Raw genomic sequence first — 25,728 nt, forward strand, 5'->3', positions numbered from 1 at the left:
GTTTTTCTGACTTATCTTCGGCTTCGGATTTTCTCCCATAACCTCAAACCTGTCCACCATCAACTCATCTCTCCTTGAATGAAATTCCTGATCTCTAAAATCTGATGCTAAGTCTGTACTGCCCATTGCTGACCATCAGCAACATGTGGCTATTAAATACTTAAACATGGCTCATCCAAACTGTGTCAGAAGTGTAAAACATACAGCATATGTAGAAAAATTAGTATAGGAGGAAAATAATAGAGAATGTCTCAGTATGTCTGTATATCAAAATCACTGAATCTGCCTGAGTCGTCACGTTGCTTTTAAATCTAGGAATCTTTCTTCTATATTTTGCAATTCTGTAATTAAACAAATGACAAGACAGGAGCAGTATGCTTTTACGGATGTGTGAAAAAGCATCAACCTTAAGATGGTACAAAGCATCAAATCAATGGGACAGAACACAGCTTAGAGAAGATAAGATCGTGAAAAACTGAACCCCCCCCCCCAAAAAAAAAAGACAAATACTGTATGATTCCATTAATATGAAGTACTTAGTCATATGCAAAAGGGAAAATGGAATGGTGGTAGCCAGGGGCTGGGGGAAGGGAAAAATAGGGATTATTGTTTAACAGGTTCAGAGTTGAAAAGTTTTGCTAGATGTAAAGCATTCTGGAGGTGGACCACGGTTGCACGACCATGTAAATGTATTCAATACTATTGAAGCATACGCTTAAATTTTATGTCATGTGTTTTACCACAATTATAAAGGAATGAAGAGGATAAACCATTCTGAAGTGTATTTATGATGCAGTAAGCTGTAAGATTAAAAACCTTAATGAGATGGGTTGCAATGAATAATCTTAAATAGACTCTTGCTACCTGAAGGAAAAGTTGAATAGCATCACCTGGGAGCTTGTTAGAAGAGTCCCACCTTTGATTTGTCCAATCAGGATCTAAATTTTAACAAGATCCCCAGGTGATGTGTATGCATGATAAAACTTGAGAAGCCCTATTCGAAACATCATTTCTCAAAGTGTGGTCCATGAGCCACCTGAACCAGAATCACTCTGGGGAGGTCTGTTTTCAGGCCCATCCCAGAAGGCATAACAATCAGATCCAGGTGGTGGGGACAGAGGACGGATGAAACTGCCTCCCACCCCCATCCCATGCAATCTGAAGCTCACTGAAGTTTTAGAGCTTATGGTTTGGAAAGATTTAACACAATGGAGATTTTTACTTGTCTTTTAACAGATGTTGGAATTATGACAAGAAGCAAAAAAAAAAAGTTTATAATTGGTGAAAAAAATGTGTTAGATGTGAGTAATAATTAATGCATTCAAAAAGAGTCTATAGAAAAAGCACGTATAACTCTTTTCAGGTTGGCTAGTGAGGAAACTGTCCAGAATTCGAGGAATGTTGTTAACAGTGTACTGAGTACTGAACTTTAGGTTAAGTAGGGGTCCAGCATTCAGCCTTCCTTTGTTAGGAACCCTACTGGCCTGAGAGTTCCATTTATGAAGGGTGTTGAATTCTAGGACCAGTTAGTTTACATTCCTAAGACAAGGTTAGATTTGCACAGCAGAGACTTTCGTTTATTGTTGACATGTGTGTGATTACTTTCAAATTCTTGAAATATTTAAAAGAATTTAAATACCATATGTTGCTTACACAAATTATTTTTTGCTAAGAAAATATATAACTAAGTTCTGTCTAGTTATCATAGATGTCGTAGATGAGAAACCCAGGCTGCTAAATTCTTTTAACCCCTAGTTATTTTCAGCTACAGTGATTTCATGGGCACAGTTATGAAAGTTACAGTGTTGATGTGGAAGCAAGTAGATATGTGCATTTTTTTTTTTTTGCATAGGCTTTAAAAAAATTTTTTTAAATAGACTGGTTTTTTTTTCTTAAACAGTTTTATATTTACAGAAAAATTGATAGTCTGGGAGTTTCCATAGACTTTTTTTCCATAGTTTTCCTTATTGTTCACATCTTCTATTAATATATTATTTTTGCTACAATGAAAGAACTAATTTTGATACAGTATCATTAAATAAAGACCATACTTTATTCAGATTCCCGTAGTTTTTGTCTAATGTCCTTTTCCTGCTCTAGGATTTCATCTGGAAAAGCACATTATATTTAGTTGTCAGATCTTCTGAGCCCCCCTGGGCTGTGACAGTTTCAAATACTTGCCTCCTTTTTAGTGACCTTGACAGTTCTGAGAAGTCAGGCATTTTGTAGAGGACCCCTCTGTTGGAATTTTCTCATGCTTTGACTAGAGTCATGGTGTTTTAGAAAGAAAACCGCAGAGGTAAAGTGGTCCTTTCATCACATCATATTAAGGGTACAGGTTATCAACAGGATCTATCATCATCGATATTGAACTTGATCACCTGGTTAAGGTAGTGGTTATCAGGTTTCTCCTGTAGGAACAATCTTTTCCTTCTTTGAAACAAGGTCACTATCCACAACCCACAATTGAGGAGTGGAGATTTATGCTTCACCTTCTCAAGGGCAGAGTGCAGTATTTGAAATTCTTGTGCACAGAAATCTCTCTCTTTTTCTCCACTTATTTGGTTGATTGAATTCATGGATATTTATATCATACTTTGATTTATAATCCTGTAGTATATTATATATATATGTATACATAATACATATGTAAATATATATGTATATATATGTGAATGTATATATACATGTATATATGTGTGTGTGATATATGAATGTATATGTATACATATACGCATGTGTGAATGATATATTTGATCATTCCAGCTTTAGCTATTGGAAGGTCTTGAGTTGGCTCTTGTGCTCATTTGACATTCTGTCTTCTCTTTATTCCAGCAAGATGCTGTAGGTTCATCTTATGTATTTTTCTACCCCAGTCTTAGAAGCAGCCAGTTCTTCAAAGAGCCCTGGTTCCTTTTATTGGAGAATAGTTTTAAACACGATCAGGACTTTAGGCTTGCTCCTTGCCACTTTAGTGTCTCTGCTTTTAATATCTCAACTGTTAGAGCAAGGCAATGTAGTTATCTACTCCCACCGTTATGTTATGAATATCTGTAAATAGTTCTGTGGCTTCCTTTGTCTCTCTCAGCCAAGTACGGGTTCACGTCTCCCACTCCAACATATTGCTGCATGGATCATTGCACCTCCTCCCCTTGCTTATCTTTAAATTCTTACTCCGACAGTGAGAAATCTGGCTTCTGCCATCCAGCATCCATTTACTTTATTGTTCAATTTCAGAATATATGCACGGCAATATCAGAATTGTTAACCCATATCTATGGGAGGCTTTTTAAAAGCAATAAAATTGCTAACATTTCATTTTGTTCCTGTCCTTTTAAATATATGCCCTTTGTACTGTTTTCATTATTTTAAGACCAGTGTTCTTCACAACATGGGACAAACATTATTTCTGTCAAATACTCCTCCTGCCATTTGTGTATGGAGTGTGTATATATGGATGTATGTGTGTGTGTGTGTGTGTGTGTGTGTGTGTGTGTGACTGAACTCCATTCATTTGAATAAATCTGAAAAGGGGATTTAAGTGAAACTTTCAGTTTTCACTTCTTTTGCTTTTATCTTATCTTGATCCGTGTAGTTTCTGCCATCTGGCAAATAGTTCTCATCTGAAGAAACCCATCTGTCAGTTCTCGCTGTTATCTGGTAACAGTTGCAGTGCAGTGTTGGTGACAGCAACAGACACTTTTAAAGAGATGTGGAATTCACTCCTGTGTTCTCTTTGAAGATCCAGTAACTGCCCACACTCTGAAGCAAAAGCTAACAGTTTTATCACATGGAAAGTTGGTTGGGAAGTATTTTGGCCTCTTCTGTAAGTATTCTTCACATCTCTTGAGTACAAAAGACTCCCCCCCCGAAATTTTCCCAGCCTATTTGTTGGTGTTTAAAAGTTAGGAAAGGTAGCAGAATACAACAGTTACTAATATGGCATTATGTAAAAAAGTGGATGTGTAACCAATGTGATTCTGCAATCTGTATACGGGGTAAAAATGGGAGTTCATAACCCACTTGAATCTAAAGTGTGAAATATGATATGTCAAGAGCTATGTAATGTTTTGAACAACCAATAAAAAATAAATAAAAGTTACAGAATACCAGTCCATAAAGAGCAAATTCTAGAAAACATGTTTGTTAAGAAGCTGAAGTGGTAAAATAAAAAATTGCCCTAGTAAACATTTTTCATCTACAGTTATTTTGATAGACACATATGTAGTAGGGTAGGTTTAAAAAAAAAAAAAACATAAACCAGGAGGAGTTAAAAAATACGCAAACCAGGAGGAGTTCTACTTGTATATACATCCGTGAAGAAATATTATGAAAGTTTTGTCCAATATTTTCTATCATCTCCATCATAAAGTATCTTTAGGTGCTGGGAACGTGCAAGATCCTTGGCTATCTCCATTTGATCCTGTAGGTCTGACCTTCAAATGTTATCCAGAATCTTACTACTACTCACAGTCTCTTTGCTCTCAACTCTTTGTCTGTTCCCTCTCACCTGGATTATTGCAACCGTCCCAACCTGGTCTTCCAGTCTTAACCTCTATAAGGGCATGGACTGAGGAACCCACACCAGAGGCTTCTCATGGACTCAGTACTGGTTGGAGTGATGTGTTGACTGTGTTCAAGGCCCCAGCACACAACCCTGGACCCCTGTCCATCATGCCCTTCTGACAACTCTGGTCTCCCTGCTCTTCTGTGAGCACCAGCTGTGCTTCTGCCATGGGACCTTTGTACTTGCTGCTTCCTCTGGCTGGAACAGTCTTCTCTTTGAGTTCTGGATGTTTTCTTCACTTACACCAACCAGTCTTCACTGCAATGTCCTATTTTTGCGGTGAGGCTTTCCCTGACCCCCCTTTTGTAAAATCCACACCCTCCCCAAATCCCGATCTCTCTTTCTCTACCTTATCTCTCTGTGTAATATTTATTACCATGTAGCAAACACTCTATTTTTTCTTTGTCATTTCCCACGAGAATTTTATGTCATTCCATCTTTTTTTTTTTTTTTTTTTTTTTTTTGTCCCTTCCTGTATTCTCAGCACTAAGAAAAAAGATAGAATGTTCTCATGAAGAGTGAATGGATGTTGGACTTCAGCTGCCGCAGGGGATTCAAGAAACCCCCTCTCACATCCAGGACCAGTGCCCCATGCAGAAGTCAAAAGTGTTAATGGCTGTGATCCCGCACTCCCGTGGTCTCCTGGGACCCATCCCCACTGGTGTTTTTACTCCTCACTTCAGAGGTGATATTCAGATGTGAAACAGTGCCATTTTATCAACGAGGCTGCAGCTGGAGAGTGACAGCTGAGTGAGAATGAAACCTGTTGCCTTCAATAGGTGCATAATAGGTGATCAGTAAACGAGGACAAGTAGCTGTTGCTGCTCTTATCACTGTGACTATTATTAATATGACAAGTGGTTGATGAATGGATACTGGGGAAAAGGATAATAATAATAATTTACTGAGCACTTTTGCTCTGGGTACTGAGGACTTCATGAAGATTAACTCATTGAATTCTTCCAGTTCTATCATTTATTACAAATGTGACCTGGGTTGGTTGCATATTCTCTTAGTCTCATCTTCTTTCATTGTAGCTGTATGCAGAGTACTCACGGCAGTGCCAGGCACGTAGTTCAGTTACTAAAGAGCTATTGATGTCTCACTTTCATGAGCCAGGTCTAAGCCCTACACAAGGAAACAGAGGCTTTGCCTTTCTTCAGTAATCCCAATGCCAGAACATTCTCCCCCTTTCCAGAATCATCTTTAATTCTTGAGAGTAAGGAAGGGAAGCCAGGCCGTGGGAAGAAATCCAGTGTTATAGTTTACATGTGAGGTGTCCCCCAAAATCTTATGTGTGAGACAGTGAGAGAAAGTTTAGAGGTAATGTGGACTATGAGGGTCTTAACCCAATCAGTGAATTAATCCTGTGATAGGGATTAACTGGGTGATAACTGAAGGCAGGTGGGTTTGGCTGGAGGAGGTGGGTTATTGGGGGGGCATGCCCTGGGGTATATATGTTGTCTCTGCAGAGTGGAGTCTCTCTGCTTTCTGATCAGCATGTCCTGAACTGCTTTCCTCCACCACACCCTTCTACCAGGCTGTTTAACTTCACCTGAGCCTCCAAGGAATGGAATCAGCCATCTATAGACTGAGACCTCTGAAACCATAAACTCCAAATAAGCTTTTTCTCCTCTGAAATTGTTAGGTTTTTTTTTTTTGGTCATAGCAGTGAAAAAGCTGACTAAAGGGCTAAGGTTGTGGCTCAGTGATAGAGCGCTTGCCTAGCACATGTGAGGCACTGGGTTCGATTCTCAGCACCACATAAAAAACAACTAAATGGGGCTAGGGATGTGGCTCAAGCGGTAGCAAGCTTGCCTGGCATGCATGGGGCTCTGGGTTCGATCCTCAGCACCACATAAAAATAAAGATGTTGTGTCCACCGAAAACTAAAAAATAAATATTTTAAAAAATTCTCTCTCTTAAAAAAAAAACAAATAAATGAAACAAAGGTGTTGTATCCATTCATCTACAACTAAAAAATAAATTAAGTTAAATTAAAAAAAAAAGATGATTGAAACATCCAAAGACTTCAGATTCATTCCCATGATTCTTGCCACCCACTCTGGTCCTTGAGAACTTACAGAAACATCTTTTTTCAATCTGAAATCTCCTGTGCCTTGAAGAACACATGTGAGGCTTGGAATGTTTTAGATCAATCTATTCGAAAACTATCAGACTCTCAAAAATTTAGCATTTAGTTTTAAGAAATTTTACTCATTCTTCTCATACCTATTCCTTTTCTCTTTTTTTCCCGTGTGATAGATTGGGGGTTCCCTATGTTTCTAGTAATAGCACTTTATACTCTTAATTCTGTCTTCCTGGAATCATCTATCTTTTGAAAAGGCAACATGAAGAAATTTAAAAATACATTCCTATCTTTGAATTCTCTAGTATTGGAGACTCTGCCACTTGCCTGTTTTATATGCATTCCCCTTTTTCCTTTTTAAGAGAATTCTAAATTTATTTTTAGGGCTAACATTTTGCTCAACTGAAAATACTTTCACAGATTGCCTTGTAGCCAAGTGTGGGCAGATAACGCATTCAAGCCATGTCCAGTGTTGGTGGGAGTCACTGGGAAAAGTCCTTCCCAAGGAACATCACAAAGTTTCATTAGGGGCAAGAGAGACAAAACCTTTAACTCTTGGTCTGTTCTACTTGCTTTCTGCCTGGCACTTAGACATGAAAACTTAAGTTTCCAGGGCCATTTTGTAACTTCCAAGCATGAGAACAAAAGTTGCAGTACAAAAAGATAGGGACAGGCTGGTCCCTGTTGGCTGTCCATAGCACCCAGCCTCAAAATTGCTTCTTATGTAAGATAAGTAATCCAGCCAGCAGTGTGTTTAAGCCACCGTTTGACATAGAATGCTCTATACAACTGAATGCTTACTCACTAATTTAGATCTAGTTTCATTGTCAAACTGACCACATTACGGATTATGACATTAAAGCATTTCACAGTCTCAAAGCAAATCTGCTTTTATGAAGGCCAAAGGAAATTGGCCAAATAAACCATATTGACCAGACTTTAAATGAATAAATTGAGTTACCACTCTTGGAGAGCCAGGAGGCCTGAATTTTCAGCTGACTACTATAGCAGACTGTACTTTCTGTACACCAGCCCCTTGACCCGAGCTTTTCCCTCCCATCTGCAAAATGGGGTAATTTGAGCTAAACAGTCTTCTCAAAGACTGCCAAAGAGCATGCGGTTGGAGGCTTAAAGAGTCCCTATTAAATTAGGTACCACCGATTACCTTGCCAAGACATTTCATCCAGGAAGCCAAATCCAGATTTTGGTCATTAACTTGAAAAACTCCCTTTCCAGTGGAATTTGCCTGTGTGTTTGTATGTGTTTTAAATATAAATTTTGAATGAGAAACCAAGTAGTATGGCTGTCAATAAACATGCATAATGTGTGTTGATGATGAATTTATCCATTTGGACATTTATCCACAGGAATATGACTTCTCATTATGATATTTAATTTATTTTTGTCTTTGTTCTCCTTTACCTGAATTCTGTTAATATTTTGCGGGGGGTATCAGGGATGCAGCTCAGTTATAGAGCACTTGCCTAAAGCTGTGGGTTCAATCTTCTGTACCAAATATAATTTATTTTCATTTGAAAGACCAGACCAAATAAACAGAAAGGTTTACTTTAATAATAAAAGTGCATATGATTCTATATGGAAACTTTAAGGTCATCATCAATTTTTTTTTAAATCGATAAACTTTGTTTTTCAGTTTTAGGTTCACAGCAAAACTGAGCAGAAAGTACAGAGTTCCCATATATTACCTATACCAGCATAAATTATTAAAAAGAATTCTTTTATAATTAGAAAGAGAAAAAATAAACCATGCTAAGCTAAGCCAGTTTGGGAAAAAGGCTTCATTATACTTTTTTACCATTCTCAAATTACTAATATTTTTGTTATAGATTTTCATAATTTAATTGCTTAAAAATTCTGATGGGTAGTATCCTAATATGTTTTCATCAATCCTTCAAATTGTATAAGCAGCACTTCCAGTGCCAAACCATTTTAATGTTAGAACAGAATGAACTTTCTATTTTGACGTTAGTTGAAAAGGCTTATAAGATAACCAGTATTCATCCTTTCAAAAACATTCTCATTCTACAGGCCATATATTTCTTAGCTATATGCAATATTAGAAATTTAATGCCATATTTACAATGTTAAATGAAATGTTTTGCAAATTAAAATTTTCATTATGTTTTTATAGAGAGTGAAAAATTGTTTAATTAATGCAGTGCATGTCCTCTTGATAAGCACATTTTAACAGTAAGTATCTATCCATGACTTTGGCTTTTCATTATAATCTGGTCCTCAGCCGATTGACAAAGGGCAAGTGAAACAAGATGTGTGTGGTTTTGTGTTTGTGGTTTTGTTGTTTAACTGTCCAGAAGAACTCATTTAGGCCAAAGTCCAGAGTGTCTCAAATCTGCTTCTGATAGTCTCATGAACTGATTTAGTTTATACATATATATATATACATATATATATTTATATATATATATATATATATATATATATATATATATATATATATATATATTTTCTCTCTTTTAGTTGTTGATGGACCTCTATTTTATTTATTTTATGTGGTGCTGAGAGTTGATCCCAGTGCCTCACACATGCTAAGCAAGCGCTCTTCCACTGAGCCACAACCCCAGCCCTGATTTAATTTTAATAGCATTGAGCCAGATGTTTAATCCTTCCAGTATTTTCTTGTAAAGTCGAATCACCACTTATTATTTTGGAAGTTTGCAAATATGACTGAGCAGTGCTAACAGATGAAATGGGTATCTTAAGATACTTCTGTTTCTGGTAGCCTTGGACATTAGGATGACTCAGGTGTCAGGTATTCATCCTAGCAGCTAGGGTTGGTTGTGACATCAGAAACCCTGAGGAGTTCATCTGGTAAAGCCTAATTGGTTTTCAAAGAGATCACCTTTATTTCCACTGTCCAACTCCCCTGGGGTCTTGTTTTTGTTTTATATCATTCGAAGGAAAAGAAAAATGTGATGTCATTTGCATTATTATGTTACTTTCTTCCTTATAATTTGTTATCTTAATGTTTATCTCTGGAACTAGGTTGCAGTCTCCTGAGGTGTGGGTGGCCTTCCACAGGTTTCTTGGCAGGGAATTATCTCCTGGGAAGTGGGTTTATAGGTGGTGACATCATGTGGGCTCTGTGAAACAAGATGCAATGGGGCATTTGCAGCGGCAGCCACTGCCACGGACTAGGCACCCCATAGTCATTGGCTTTTCCCCACCAAGTACCACCTGCAGCCTTAGGGGGTACCGTGTCTCATAATTTATTGCGCTCTATACAATACAATGCTGTGGGCCTCATGGGTTCCCTTAAAGAATTAAGGAAAGAAAAGATACATAACTTTCTCTAACTTACCATTTTCTTAGAATTTTAATCTAAATATTATTTATTAAAATAAGTGCTTAAATATCATGAGATATCCTACATATTTGAGCTAGAAAAAGACTGAATTTTAGGCCAGGCTCCGTGGCACACACCTGTAATTCCAGCATCTTGAGAGCCTGAAACTGGAGGATTTGCGAGTTCAAAGCCAGCCTCAGCAATGGCGAGGTTCTAAGCAACTCTAAATAAAATACAAAATAGGACTGGGGATGTGGCTCGGTGGTTGTGTGGCCCTGAGTTCAATCCCCAGTACCAAAGGAAAAAAGAAAAAGAAGATTGAAGTTAAAAACAGTGCTATGGGAATGACTCTCCGTCCCCCTTAGGGCCTTTTTGTTCTTTATGTTGATTTTCAGAAAATGTCATATGACATAGTATGCAAGGGAAAAAAATGCTGTTTTTGCTGGTGTGTGGAATCTGCTGCATTCCTTACTTAATTAGGCTTGTGGGCTTAAATCTGCTACTGTTTGTTTTACCTAAAGGTCTGTAGTGGCCTACTTGGTGGTCTTCCTGCCTCTCACTACCCCAAATCCATCTTTCACTCAATAACAGACTATCTGAAAAACAAACCTGAACATGTTATTGCTATTTAAAACATATTTTTTTTTTACTTTGTTATCTCCAAAATAATGTCCAAAACCTCATACTTTTCAAAGTTGGAGCCCAATGTATACCCCTGGGGGTATAGTGGTAAATGGATAGATATCGTCCTTCTCTTTATTTCTACAAGGCATTCTGTACTCATACATTCAGACTTATCTCTAATGTTGTTTGTATCTTGAGGTCTATCCCAGTGCACTCAAGCAGATGTGTTCTCTAACTACATTGGCCTAGCACTTTCTTTATCTCTGTTATATGATTGAACTTGTTAATTCATCAATAGATATTTATTACCTACTGTGTGAAGAATTCGTACTATACGCTGGAGGATACGACAGTGAATAAACCAAACAAAAATGAAGTCCACAGCTTTTGTAATGTGTGGTCACCCTCATTAGAATGTAAATTCATGGACTTTAAGTAATATCTTTGTATTTGTGGTGCCAGCAATGCCTAGACATAATTTGCATGATACACATTTTCTAAAAAAAAGGTAAAAGGACAGTTTTTATAATTTGAGCTAATTTGTTTTATATGTTATGTAAACATATATAAGTACACATGTATATTTAGGTTCTTTTTCACTTAGCATTTGAAATATGCTAAAATATCTACTAGTTCATAAGCAGATTATAATGTTTAAGAAAGAATCAGACACAGTGGTGTGCTCCTGTAATTCCACCTACTTCATAGAGGCTGAGGTGGAAGATCACTTAAGCTGAGGAGTTCAAGACCAGCCTAGACAACATAGTGAGACCCTGTCTCAAAAAAGGTGGGGGTGAGGGTCCAAGAAAGAGTGTACCATGTTTATATTGATTCTGCTCAAATTGACAATGTGAATTTTTGTCTTTCACTAGTTGCTATAATTGAATGGTAATTGATTATGTAGCTGTAAAGCTCTTAGATGATTAATTTTGAAGCAGAAATTCCAATTAAGTCAAGAAAGAGATCATTTATACACGTAGGAAAATCCGTCCTTGATGAACCATCAAGGTTGATGTGCAAGCTACTAGGTTGCTTTGGGGGACCAGACTCCACACTGTAACAGCACTTCAGACCTGATTGCACTGTTTAGGTGTTGCAAAGTTCCCTGAAGTTCATCTGGCCCCATCTTGCCTTGATAATGACCTCTGTGGTAAGACCAGTATGTGCAACCTGAGTGACAGGAGGTGCTTTTGCTTTCTTTCAGTTGGTGAGTTTGTAAGCGATGCTCTTCTTGTTCCTGACAAGTGCAAATTCTTACACCAGGAGCGGATGGATGTTTGTGAGACCCACCTTCACTGGCATACCGTCGCCAAAGAGGTACCAATCCATAAGTTCCTTCTTGCAAAGTGAAGATTTCCTGGGATCATACCTGGTGACGGTTTGGAGGGCATTTTGAGGCAACAGCTTGTTGATAAATAAATTCTTTTAAAAAATCCATAAGATTTTTTTTTGAGTAGAGAGCAATTTTCAGTTTACAGCAAAATTGAATAGAAACTAGAGTCCCCTTGTCCCCTCTGTCCACACACACACTCAGCTTCCCCATCCAGGCACATTTCTAAGGAGTGAAACAAGGGCCCTTGAGTTGGATTCATTATGTCTTACAGATTAAAACTGTTTTATGTTTTATAAATTAAAATGAAACTATAATCTTTAGTACTTAGCACCTTAAATTTTACCTCTCCTTCAAATGATTTTCTGTGGTTTTCTTTGGTCCCACCTGAAGTTTTTCTGGTTGAAGCATTGCCTTTACTTTCTGTTGGTGACTGAAACAATAGAACAGGGAAGCAGCCTGTCTGATTACCACGTGGAAGGTACAGTTAGGACTCGGTTTCCAAGTCATGCCGTCCAGTCTGGCATTCACCAGGCCACGCTGCCACCTCTGTTCCCCCCACAAGTGGTGAGTCTGTGGCACCAAACCAGCCCTTTGCTAACTTCTGCTTTTGGCTGAGCCAGCAAAAGACACAAAGCAATTCATATGAGATGTCACTTTGTGGAATTAGTGCCTTAGAAACTGCTCTGTCCCTCTGTCATAATGTTTTTCTCTCAAAAGTACATAGTTTATTTGTGGCGAGATGATGAGATCAGTCTCCTAGAATTAGGTTCCTTTATCTAGCTCAGATTTGCTCCCCTCCTCCTTCCTGGAAACTTGGGACATTTTTGATGGTCATAACTGGGGAGGAAGTGCTACTGGAGTGTTGTCACTAGAGGTCAGGGCTTCTGCCAAACATCTTACAGTGATCAGAACAGCTCCTCAACCCCAAGCACTTATTTGGTACTAAATGTCTGTAGTGCTGAGCTAGAAAAATCTGATCTAGTTCGATTTACCCTTATATCATAGCTTTAAAGCTGTTAGGCAGAAAACACCACTTAAAATTTGGCATTGCCTTCGCCTTTTATAAAATAATATGTTCTGATTCACTGTAAAATAAAACTTACTTTATATAAAAAATGTGTTTTGGAGGTTGAAGAGCTTGCTGAGCTTAAGAAAACCAACCACATAATTTGAAGCCCAGCTCTCCATCTGATAACCTCATTTTTCATTTCTTCTGAGTTGTCAAAAGAAAAATCCTTTGTTCCTAAGAAACAAAAATGACTCATAGATTCCTATGAGGTCAAAATGCATTCTGCAATATTGTCACTGTTTACCTAGGCGGTTGAATTATTAATTTCTCCTGTGTCACCAGTAGATGATGTCTGAGCTTTTTGCTACATTGGATTTGAGCATATTTAGAAAATCCCAGGAAAGCAAAAAGATATTGGAAACAAAATCTCTAGTGACTCTAAGTTCTGATTCAGAGTGGCTGCAGAGATAACTTCTCTTTCTGGGATTGTTACTCTGGGAAGTGAGCCAAGAGAGTTAGAATTTCTAGAATAAGGCTAATCCAAGCGAGAGGAATTTAGGTCTGTCCTGGAGGTGGGAATGAGCTGGGGATGTACAAAAGGAACCTTCAGATCTTTCATATACCAATAAAACCAGAAAGCATAGATGTTCTGATGCCTAGCAGCCTTCCTCTGCATTTTCCCAATTGGTTTCCATTCTAATTGTTTTTATGAACCTCTATTGTTTAACATCATGTTCTTCTTAAATAAATGATAAACCTTAAAAAAAAAAAAAAAAAAGAATGAATACTGGCCTGGGAATGTAGCACGGGTATAGAGTGTGTGCCTAGCCTCAGTAAGGTGCAGGTTTAGTCCCCAGCACCACATTTACACACATAATACCAAACTAGCCCATATTAAAGACCCTGTTGTAAATCCATTCAAAAAGTAAACCGTCGATTATTTCCTCTGTCAAATTGGTTCCTAATATTTCAGGTCTGTGTGTTGGTTATTGTGTTTCTTACAAGGAAAAGCATCTGCCTCACGTTCTCTCCTTCCCCTCTGCAGACCTGCAGCGAGAAGAGCACCAACTTGCATGACTATGGCATGTTGCTGCCCTGTGGAATTGACAAGTTCCGCGGGGTAGAGTTCGTGTGCTGCCCACTGGCCGAGGAGAGTGACAGTATCGATTCTGCAGATGCAGAGGAGGACGACTCTGATGTGTGGTGGGGTGGAGCAGACACGGACTATGCAGATGGGAGGTAAGGTGTCCCACTTTGGGCCTCATACTTGCTAAAACATCGTGTATGTGGTTTTGCATTCATTAATAAATGTGTCTTTATATTTCTTACCAAAAAGATCTCTGCTCACTACTATCAAAGTTTTCTCTTTGGGAAAAAAAAATTATCAAACCCTGGAGTTCTGTTAAAGATTATAGCATGCTATTTAATTTTAATGTAATTGGTGGAGTTAATTTTAATCTCAAGAATTGAGATTAAAATCCCAGTAATATTATAGTAGATCACTGGTAGTTCTAACAGGGAGTTGAAATCTAAATGAATACTCTGGCTTTCTCTTTTGCTCTGTAATTTGGAAATATTTTGTAAACACTATTCTGGGATGTTTTTTCTTTTTCTTTTTTTGTCAATTATTAATTCTGTAAACTTTTTAAAAGAAAGGTTTGGTTTTGGGGTTTTGTTGTCTTTGGGGGGATTTCTTTGCCTTTGTCACCATTTTCCGTCATGTCTAAAGTGAAAGGCATTCATAAATGCTAAAGTTCTTTCTCTTCATTTTTGTGATTAACATTTTCATCTGTTTTTCTATGAGATCTTAATCCCATAATTTATTATGAGATTCCCATTTTTAATTGAAGACAAGCTTCTGGAGTAAAATCATAGGATAATAGATGTAGAATCTTTGGATTAGAAATGTCATCTGGGTCAGTTGATTTCTTGCTGTATCATCCTCCAGAATGTGAGGATTGTGTCACTTGTTTTTTCCCCCACTATTCTCTCTGATGTTCCCTAGTGTTACAGATCTCCCAACAGAAGGTTAAATACAAGTTGTAAGACTTACTGTTACACAGTACAAAGTTTTCTAACTTCAGGCAGAGATTTTTTGTGTAAGTGTGGAATACATTTTTGTAAAATTTTCAAAATAATTTTACTATCTGTGTATGCTCAGGAATCTTAGCTGCCTTTTTTTGTCAGTTGGTAAAAGGCTTCATTTTCGTGGGTGTTGCCTAGCTCTTTTGTGTTCCCTCTTTACCAGTTTTTTTTTTTTTTTTTTAACGTATTCAGTATAGCTGAACATAAAGCTAAATAACCAAAATAAAAACAAAAAACAAATTTCAAAGAATGAGAGAAAGAAATAAGCAAAAAGCTATCTGTAAGCATGCAAATATTTCTCTGTTTTCGTAGAAGCTAAAAGTTAATGACACAACTTCCTTCTCCCAGGGCAGGAAGCCTCAGTGATGCAGAATTTGCTTCTGAGAAACTTTTTGCACTTCATTGCATGGAATGGAATATTCGGGTTCCATGCTGGATCCTCACACATCTATTCCACGTGCCAGATGCAGGGCATCCTTTGGTTTGGGTCTAATTGCCACTTGGTCTAAAGTGGCTTACTTCTCACTTTTTTCAAAGTAACTCTTTGATAGTTTTCCTAAATTGTAGTTAAATCTGAAAGCTTCAGAGTAGCTTTTAAGAAAAGTCTTTGCACCAGGTCTCTGCCAACATGGTACCAATGCAGCCAGTACTAAAAGGGAAAGTTTCAAGTTGTACAGCCATTTTCTTTGTTCACATGCTATTGGATTCTAATTTTTAAAAAAAAATATTTTTTTGGTTGTTGATGGGCCTTAATTGTATTCATTTATTTATATGTGGTGCTGAGAATTGAACCCAGTGCCTCACACATGCGAGGCAAGCACTCTACCACTGAATTACAAACCCAACCCTGGATTCTTGATTTGGTTATCGCCCATTACCAAATTGTTGGTAGTGAGTATATAAATCTAGAGAATGGCGAGTAAACCAGGAAAGCTCAATGGCTGCTTAGAATGCTAAGACACTGGATAAATACTTATAACCCTGCTCAACATGGGTGACCTGCCATTTATGATCATTTTTATACAAGGGACTTTGAAAATTAAAAATTGGAAGCTGGGCACGGTGGCGCACACCTGTAATCCCAGCGGCTCAGGAGACTAAGACAGGAGGATTGCGAGTTCAAATCTAGCCACAGCAACTTAGCAAGGCCCTAAGCATTTTAGCAAAACCCTGTTTTTAAATATAATATACAAAGGACTGGTGATGTGGCTCAGTGGCTAAGCTCCCTGCTGGGTTCAATCCCCAGTACCAAATAAATAAATAAAAATGAATGTTTTTGCTTTTTTCTGAGAGGGATAGGCCTTTGGCAGGCCCTGTTCCCACATAACACATTTCATGTACCTTATAAAAACTCATTTTTATTAAGAATCAATCTCAATGGGTCTTGATCTTTTCCTTCTATCCTTTCCAACTTACTACTTAACTGAAAGTGTTACTAACATTATGTCTTAGGAAACTCACTTAACCAGTGGCCCTTTCTCTGCCTACATGTTTTCTCACTGCTCCTGGAAATAGATTCACAAGGCTTTCTGTTCAACCTTTCAGCCCATTATTTATTTATTTCTGTCAGTAATTGGACCTCCTGGTTATCCCCTCCTCTGTTCTCATTGTTACAAACACCAAACTAAAGGCTGTTGGTTTATTTTTGTTTTGATTTTGTTTGTTTGTTAACTTGCTGTATTACCTACTACTGGAGAAACAATGCAGTGCACTATCCAAACTAGACATGAGGACCACAATCCTAAAGGGAGAGACTCAGGCACATGGGGTCATATGGCCACCTACCTCCTATTGTCTCCAGAGATATCACCATCCAAGTTAGTATTCAGTTAAAATGCTAGTCTGGGCCTTCCTAGTCACCTTTATTCTGTTCCATTTTCAGTACCTTCAATGCAGTCCTCCTGTGGACTATGTCATCCCTCAAGAAAAGCACTCCCATGGGGTTTCCAGCTTTGATCTGCCTCTCTGACCATGATCTTCTGATCTTACACCTAAAACCTGCATCAGGTGCCACTGAATTTCACCTTTCCCTCATAATTATCATCCTGATTTATTCCAACTTATAATTATCCATTGTCCTCTTTTTTTTCCTTTTTTTTGTTTTTTCCTGATCTTTCAAACCAGGATGGAATCAATGGATAACCATTTTTACACATTCCACAGAATGTCCTGGGCTTACTGGTACCCTTCACACTTCTAAACATATTTTTGTCAGTTTCTCCAATAATTTCTGGAAGAAATTATTTTCTCTCTTACTTGCTTCTGAGTTTTCTAAGGTATCAAGTCATGTAACCCTACCAGTTAATCCCATTTGTTATTCATGCTGTAACATCAGCTGGGATCTCGATGTCACTAGATGCACTTCAGTATCACAGTTTGACGACCTATCCTCTTTCACATGTCAGGTGATCCAGGCCATTCTCCTGGGTTCCCAGCCTCACCCTGCTTTATCCTCTACTCCTGACCCTTTCATAGCCACCCGTTGTGAACTTGTGCAGCAAGGTACCTGGCATTTGGTGGGTGCTCAGTTAAAGGTTTGTTGAAAAAATGAGCAGGTCTCCCCCTCTACTTCAGTATCTCCCGTACCTCCTTCTTTGCCTCCTGTCTTCCCGTTAGTGATTATGTTCTGCCAGAGCTCCTGAGCACGGCACCCCTTGTCTTTTTCGTCTCATTGGCTCCGCCACCTCTACCTACCAACCTGCTAGTTCAGATTGTCATTTATTGTCTACTAGACAAATTTCTTCTATTACCTGTTACAACATCAGTGTCCCACTTTCTCTTCCTTGTGTTTTCCCTGTTGCTCTTGTTTTAATGCCTCTAGGATTCATTCATCCCTTGACTTCTACTCCCTTGACTTCTACTCCCTTGAGGAATTAATACCACTCCTGCTCCCTCCCACTCTCCCACTCCCTTTCCAGAAAATTCTCCCTGCTTTCACCATCTTTCTACTGTGCACTTTTAATCCTGTTGGACTTGGCAGAAAATATTTGATGGTTTCCTTAACTTTAGAAAAATCTTCTGAGGTGTGGTGATGCACACCTGTAATTTCAGCTACTTGGAAGGATGAGGCAAGAGGATCCCAAGTTCAAGGCCAGCCTCAGCAACTTATTTTTATAAAATATAAAAAACACTGGGGATGTGGCTCAGCGGTAGAACCCTTCGTCTGGAGTCAATCCACAGTACCATCAAAAAAAAAAAACAAACCAACAAACAAAAAAAAAAGCCAATTCCCCAGCAAGGCACGCAGAACTCCATATTACATGGCCCCAACCTGCATTGTCAACTTTATACACATACCTCATTCTGTTTACTGACACCTTATAACATGTGGCCTTTTCATTCTGTAGGCTTTTGTTTTTAACCATTCTGTTCCTTCTAAAATGTTTTTCCTTTTTCCTCAAATGGAGTTAATGTATGATCAAGATACCTGATCATGACCTATCAAAATCTTACATGTGTTTTGATGTTAACCTGAAAAGATACCTCCTTTACAAGTCTACCTTTGAATTCTTATAATATTCATTCGTACCCTAACTTACCTGCTAATAATAGTCATATCTCTTTATCTTCTAGCATGCAAACTACAGTTGTATAGTGTATTTATCAAAAGACAAATTGAATAGTGTATTTATCAAAAGACTTGGTGGTTCATCATTGGATATACAGAACCTCCCAATGTTTTATCACAGATCTAATAGGATTTTTTTTTTTAAACCAGGGATTGAACCTGATGGCACTTTACCACTGAACCACATCCCTAGCCTTTTATATTTTTAATTTTGAGACAAGGTCTCACCAAGTTTTTTAGGGTCTTGCTAAATTGCTGAGGCTGGCTTTGAACCTGCAATCCTCCTGCCTCAGCCTCCTGAGCAACTAGGATTATAGGCATGTGCCACCATTACCCAGCCTGTCTAATATCATGTGAGCGACATATGTACTTTTACATATTCTAATGCCAATTATAAAAATGTACAAAGAAAAAGTGGATTTAATTTCAACAATGTTTTTATTTAATCCACTATATCCCAAATATCATTTCAGCATTTAACTAATATGAAAAATTTATTAAGATAGTTCACATTTGTTTTCTTATTTCTTTTCTTTCATACTAGATCTTTAAAATCCAGACTTTTCTTTTTTTTTTTTTTTTTTTTTTTTTGGTTGGTTGGTTTGTGGCACCAGAGTTCAAACTGGGCACATACTTTTCTACTGCACTACAACCACCCACCCCCAGGTCTTTATTGTAACAGCCCATCTGGACTCAAAGTAGCCACATTTCAAGTGCCTAGTAACACTTGCATCTTGGACTGTGTAGCCCTACATAACCTGATCTTTTCTTAATCATTCTTTCTTTTTCCTCCTATTCAAACACATGGTTTAGATAGCCCAATTATATACTTCAAGGTTGAACTACTTAATTTTTATTTTTAAATGTTTGTGAGTCTAACATAAAAGAAAGAATGGGTTTGGGTGAATTGTAATTGAGACATCGGGTCACCTGCGTCACTTTCGAACCTGTTTTCCTGTAGCCCTGTGGGCAGGTGTGCCTGCCTTCTCATCTGACAGAGGCAGGAGCAAAGTGAGAGAGGAATTGCATCACCCAGCCTCACCCAACCTGGGCTTCTGCCAGCCTGCAGCCTCCTGGTTTCAGGAGCAGCTCTCCTTGTGACGCTTGAAAGGTAGATTCAGAATAGGAATTGAGCACAACTGACTTAAACTATGCTCAGGGGACTTTATATGACAGTTCTTGAGGAGGGGAAAAAAACGAAGAGGAACTGTGATCCTCATGGAATGGAATTTGATCCACAGTCTACTGTAATTTGTTATCTAGTAGATAATCAGGGTTGTTTTTGTAAAGAATCCGTGTTCTGCTATTGCTCATCAAGCATTTAGGGAAACAGCCCTTGTGGCAGTGAGCTCTATTTTAGGACCTCATTCAAAAGGAGGTAAATCTTTTAATATAGATAAACGGGTTTTGTTCCAAAAATTTATTTTTAAATAACTGAGTTTTTATTTCTCTAATATAATAATTTCTCAGATCCTCTCAAAATGCCTACTTATGCAATCAGTAATGTAGCTCACAGTAATAGTACACAGATTTCAGGCATCATGGCTAAACGTTTTTTCCATGGGGAAAATTCGTTTAGAAAGCTAATTTGTAAGAGCAGACACGCACTTCCAGTGTATCTCTGGGAGTGGGGAGCAGGAGGCTGAGCTTCCCCCCACCAGGAACTGCAGCTTCAGAACCACATGGTCCCCCAGGGGCTGTTGAACTCTCAGAGCAAACGCAGGAAGGGAAGATCCTCTAATTGTTTTATACTAGCACCCATCTCTTGTAGCAGGTGCTCAGTCACCTTTTTTTTTTTTTCAAAACAGAATCTGTAATGATGTAGTCAGTAATTTTTAGGGTTGCAAGCATTAGTGAGAATATGCTGAGAGGTAACCTGACCTATCTTCCCAAATGATTAAATGATCATGTTGTTTCCTTTTTTTTTTTTTTTTTTTGAGGGTGAGACAGATGTAGGTGAATGATTACTTTTGATTGCATCTAGTTACTCCCTCCTTCAAGGCTGTGATGGTAACTTAGGAGAGTTCTCTTTTGTTAGGGTCCCCTTCAGTTTTGTGTGTGGCTGTGTGTAGGGTGTGTGTGTGGGTGTGTAGGAGGTATGTGTGTGTGTGTAGGGGATGTGTAGTATGTGTGTGTAGGGGATGTGTAGTATGTGTGTGTAGGGGTAGGTGGGTATGTGTGTGTAGGGGTGGGTGTGTGTGGGGAGGCGTAGGGGGTGGTGTGCACATGGGAGCTCTTTATAGGCAACTAAAGCAATTCTGGGGATTGCCAGAGGGACAAATAGGACAAGCTTCTTTACTTCAGGAAAGCCAGCACCAATCTGAGTACAATGGGCCCTTTATAATATTATTCTTATTATGATGACGGTCTTTTTTTTAATGTTTTTGAAAGCAACTTAGAGAACCAAGAATGGGGGGATAGTGGGAAGTAATTTTATTAGAAATTTTAATATGACAACGTAATAACTTTTAATTTTAATTATAATTTAAATATGGTATGCCTAGATTTTTATTCCATATTTTCCTAGTTTTCAAGGTGCAGAACCCTGAAATGAGTAATATCTTTTTGAATCATCCTCCATACACGAACCTGGAAGATGTCTGTTTTATAAATAATGATTCCAACTTTCATGTAAGCATCTCTATTCAGTTGTAGCTAACCATAGTTCTTAGTCTTTCCTTGCTCTTGCAGTTCCACTTAATTATTGTAAAAATCTAACACTTCTAGAATTTTGCTGGTCGTTTTGTTGAGAAAACTGCTTTCTTTATTATTTTAAAATGTTTTCTATCTTGGATTTATAAACATAAATGTAGATTAGGCACTCCCCAAACACCAATTTCTGTGTGATTTTTTTTTCTTCTAATGGCCTTTATAGACACCACTGCCTTGGGCTTTTGTGTACTTCTAAACTACTTCAAATAAATTTTGTTGTATTAGCATCGTAAAAGGGGAAAAAAACCACTGTCACAATCTTTTTAACAGCAGATGTTCGCATCTTTGTTGCAAAATCCTGAATGATGTTGTCCTTGTTGAATGACTGAGTGGGTGAGAATATCATATTTCCTTTTTGTTCTTGGAAATGCTTTGCTCACTTCTCAGTTCTGGAGCTTGGGAAAGCTCATCTGGGACACCCTGATCTGAGACTCATGGTCTGAGATTTCACTTGCATAATCAGTTTCATTCATCTTCTGATTTATCCAGGAATTGGAAAATGTCTCCTTTGTCCATTTTTTTTTGCTTTTTGCCAATATGTGGAAAATGAAGAAAAATTCCGATTTGCAGCTGTATTCAATGTAAACCTCTAGGCTTCTCTAATACCTTCTTGAAAGATGAAGCATTACTTTTAAGAACACAGTGATAAATGTGACAATTTCCTTATTGTATCATCCTTCTGGACAATTCCATCATTCTTTCACTATTTGGTCTTTATTAGCACAATTGGAGATAGGTAATACTTCTTGGGATGATAGAAATAGGAAAATATTGTAAAATATAAGCATAAAAATATGAAGATATGAAGATCTGTAATGTATCTTTGATAAATGAAAATTTCATTGGGTTTATATTGTAATTACAACATAAAGTTTTATTCGGTTGATTTGATTTTTTTTCTTCAAGAAAGAATAAAAGTCAAAAACATCAGTTCTTCTTACAGGTATTTGGAACTGCCCAGAAGAAAAAAGGTAAAATTGTGCTGAGTGAACACAGAAAGTATTTCAAGGGTTAACAGCGTATCCTACTTACCAGGAGTTTGTATTCATGATGAGGCCTGTGTGACTTGATACATGGAAACACATGCCATAATCTTATACAGTTTAGGTGCTTAACAAATATTTGAGTTGACTTAATTGGCATTCATATCAAATATACACACCTTCATGGTAGCTCACGGTCTGCGTATATAATCAAAACTAATTGATCTTTAAAACAAAACAAAACTAAGGACTATCATTCCAGGCATGCAATTCTTAAGTAAAATTGCAAGAGTCTCTAAAACTAGAAACAGTGAAGGGAAAAAAAAAGGAAAATTTATATTTTCCTAACACCTTTTCAGTAGTGACTGCCTAAATATCTTTTCATTTTTTTAAAAAAAAAAGTAAAATAAAGTGGAAGAAAATGAAATTGCAATTACTCGTAATAATAAGATTTCCCTTCTTTGGGCTTTTATTGTAAAAGTCCATTCTTATAATAACTTTCCTATTTGAATAAGCAGGTCTGTTTTGTTCCCCAGTGTGAAGTTGGGGCTCTTTAATAAAAATAACTGTAGGCAAAAGTCTCTGGAAGTACAATTTGTAACTGTGAGACTAGCTCAACTCCATTAACTGTTGGCAATTATTCTTTGATTTAGGAAATGAGTAAATATTGGTTTAGAGCAGTATTTCTCAATCTAGTATGATTTCTGCTCAAGGGATCTTTAGAAATGTTTACAGACAATTTTAGTTGTCACTGTCAGGGAGGGATGCTTCTGGAACCCAGTGGGTAGAGACTAGGGAAGCTACTAACCATCCTACAGTGAGCAAGGCAGTCCACATTGTTGTTGAGAACTACTGATTTAGAGGCTTCTTTGGCATTGGAATGCCAGAGAAATTACTGTTTTCTAAGGAAATCTTCCATTCAAGCTTCGACCTCCTTCTGATCTGATATGGACAGAGAAGCAACCACCATAAGAATCTGTCTTTCAGTGCAGCTTTTGTAAGATGGAGATCAAAACAGACCTTAGTAGCTGCATTTGTAGCTAAAAAAAAAATTCCATTATCAAAATGTGCTCAAATGCAATGGATTTTAATTAAGGCTTCTTATTTGTACTGATTACTTCCTTAATGCTTACCATTATACCAAATATTGTTCCTTTCATTAGTGTTATTACTGTCCTTTTTTACTATAACAGATGTCAGCATATTTTCTGGAAGGAATTAATCATGTTTTGAAATACTTGATGCATTTAGTAGTATGGGAGACTCTGTCTTTATTCAAAATATACAACTAGTTTGAAAAAAATACTTAAAAGTATGATAACTTTTCACAAGGTTTGGGTCAAGGGAGAATCACATATAATTTAACTAATAATAAGTTTTGTTTTTCTGCCTGGTCTCTCCTCCCTCCCCCATATGTATATATTTTTATTTAGTTGACATTAAAATATTAGATTTTCAGTTTCAACTGCTATTATCATGTATTTTTATTGCTTTCATGTTTATCTCTCTAATTTGTGTTTATGATATCTTCAAAATTTGTTCATCTGTGTCACCGTTGCCAGATTGTACCCCAGAACTCAGCATAAGAGTTGAAACTGTTTTTGTCATTTTGGTACGATGGGCATTTATTTATTTAATGTTTTTATTGTTGTATTATAATTATGTGTAATAGTTGGATTCATATTCATATATGCACATAATATAGTTTGATCAATTTCATTCCCCCTGTTTGTCCCCCATGCCTCCTCTCCTCCCTTGACCTGTTCCCTTGCTCTCCACTATTGGTCTTCCTTCTATTTTCATGAGACCTTTTTTTTCCATTCTTCTCACTTTCACTTATAAGAGAAAACATAAGACCCTGGACTTTCTGAGTCTGTCTTATTTCACTTAGCGGGATAGTCTCTAGCTCCATCCATTTACCTGCAAACACCTTAATTTTATTCTTTATGGCTGAGTAAAATTCCATTGTGTATGTGTATCACATATTCTTTATGCGTTGTCTGTTGACAGAAACCCAGGCCTAAGTTATGACTTAGCTATTGTGAGGTTCACTGCTATAAACATTGGTATGAATGTTTCATGATAGTATGCTGACTTTAATTCTTTTGGATAAATACCAAGGAGTGGAATAGCTGGGTCATATGGTGGTCCCATTCCTTGTCTTTTGCAGAATCTCCACACTGATTTTCATAGTGGTTGTACTAATTTGCGATACCAACAAACACGTTTTTCAGGGAGTAAAATGTCAATCAGGGTCATTGCAATCATCATAGAAGGATCTTGTTAAGTCTGGATTTGTGAGTGGCACAGTTGAAAACCTTTGAAACTATAGTGTTTTAGTCATCTTTTTTGCTGTTGTGACTAAAGGATCTTGACCCTCACAAATGTAGGGGAGGAAGAGTTTATTTGAGGGCTCCCCATTTCTGAGGTCTTAGTTCAGAGAAGGATGGCTCCATTCCTTGGGGGTCGAGGTGAGTTCAAATATCTAGGCGGGAGAGGGTGGCAGAGGAAAGCACCTCACATCTTGGTGATCAAGAAGCAGAGCGATATTCCAGCTCCAGATAAATAATATATACCCCACAGCCATGGCCCTTTCTCCAGCCACACCCCACCTGCCTCTTATTACCACTCAGTTAATCCCATCAAAGATTGTTTCACAAATTGGGTTAAGGCTCTCACAATCCAATTATTTCTCCTCTGAAACTTATTGTATTTTTTCACACATGAGCTTTTGGGGGAACACCTCACATCCAAACCATAACATATGGTCTCTGTGTTCCAAGAACTTTTCTCAGAATATAAAAAACAGATGATATTATGGAAGGTGCATTTTGCAACAAATACATTGTTTGGAGTATGTGAAAACTTGTCTTTGAGTCAAGTAGTAAGTTACAAACATTCTGACTTCTAGTTAGCCAGCCATGCTGAAACATTCATAGCCTTACTTAGGGGATCTCAGGCTGTCTGAGAATTTATGTCTATTCATGGGTCAGTACTTTCTCTGTCTTTAAAATTGAATGAGAGAGAAACAAAGAGAGAAGCTTTATTTGGCCATGTGTCTCCTTATTTGTGACTCTGGAGTTGACATTCTTTCAATAGATTATTTTGCAGCTGCTTTTTTTGCCTTGCAGTTTAAGAAAGTAGTATTAAATGCTCAAGGGAGAAAAATACTTAACTTTAGAGGGTCACAAACTGGGTCACACAGAAGATAAATTAAAGCTTTAACTCATTGCCAGTGGATGAGTAAGAATGCGCTTGATGAGACAGCTCATGGCTTTGAGAAGCAACTGTCATAATGCTGGGTTGGCAGCTTCTAGCAGTTTTGGAGTCTGCTTGACTTTTGTACTGAAATTCGGGAACTAATTTGAAAATGATGAATAGAGGAAGAACAGAAGCTTGCATTTTTTTTTTTCTCTTGGGGAAACTGGTTGCC

At 37.7% G+C, this 25,728-nt stretch overlaps 1 protein-coding gene across 6 annotated transcripts in view; it reads left to right on the forward strand.

The window, feature by feature from the left end:
* The window catches only part of App (amyloid beta precursor protein), a 239,114-nt gene that overhangs the window by 87,179 nt on the left and 126,207 nt on the right, over positions 1 to 25,728 (forward strand). For all 6 annotated transcript variants that reach the window (XM_027929083.2, XM_071615110.1, XM_027929078.3 and 3 more), the window contains exons 4-5: positions 11,810 to 11,922; positions 13,993 to 14,186. In XM_027929083.2, coding sequence (XP_027784884.2) covers positions 11,810 to 11,922; positions 13,993 to 14,186 — 307 coding nt within the window. The remainder of the gene's footprint in view (positions 1 to 11,809; positions 11,923 to 13,992; positions 14,187 to 25,728) is intronic.

This window comes from Marmota flaviventris, chromosome 8 (genome assembly GCF_047511675.1).
Source record: "Marmota flaviventris isolate mMarFla1 chromosome 8, mMarFla1.hap1, whole genome shotgun sequence".
Taxonomy (NCBI): domain Eukaryota; kingdom Metazoa; phylum Chordata; class Mammalia; order Rodentia; family Sciuridae; genus Marmota; species Marmota flaviventris.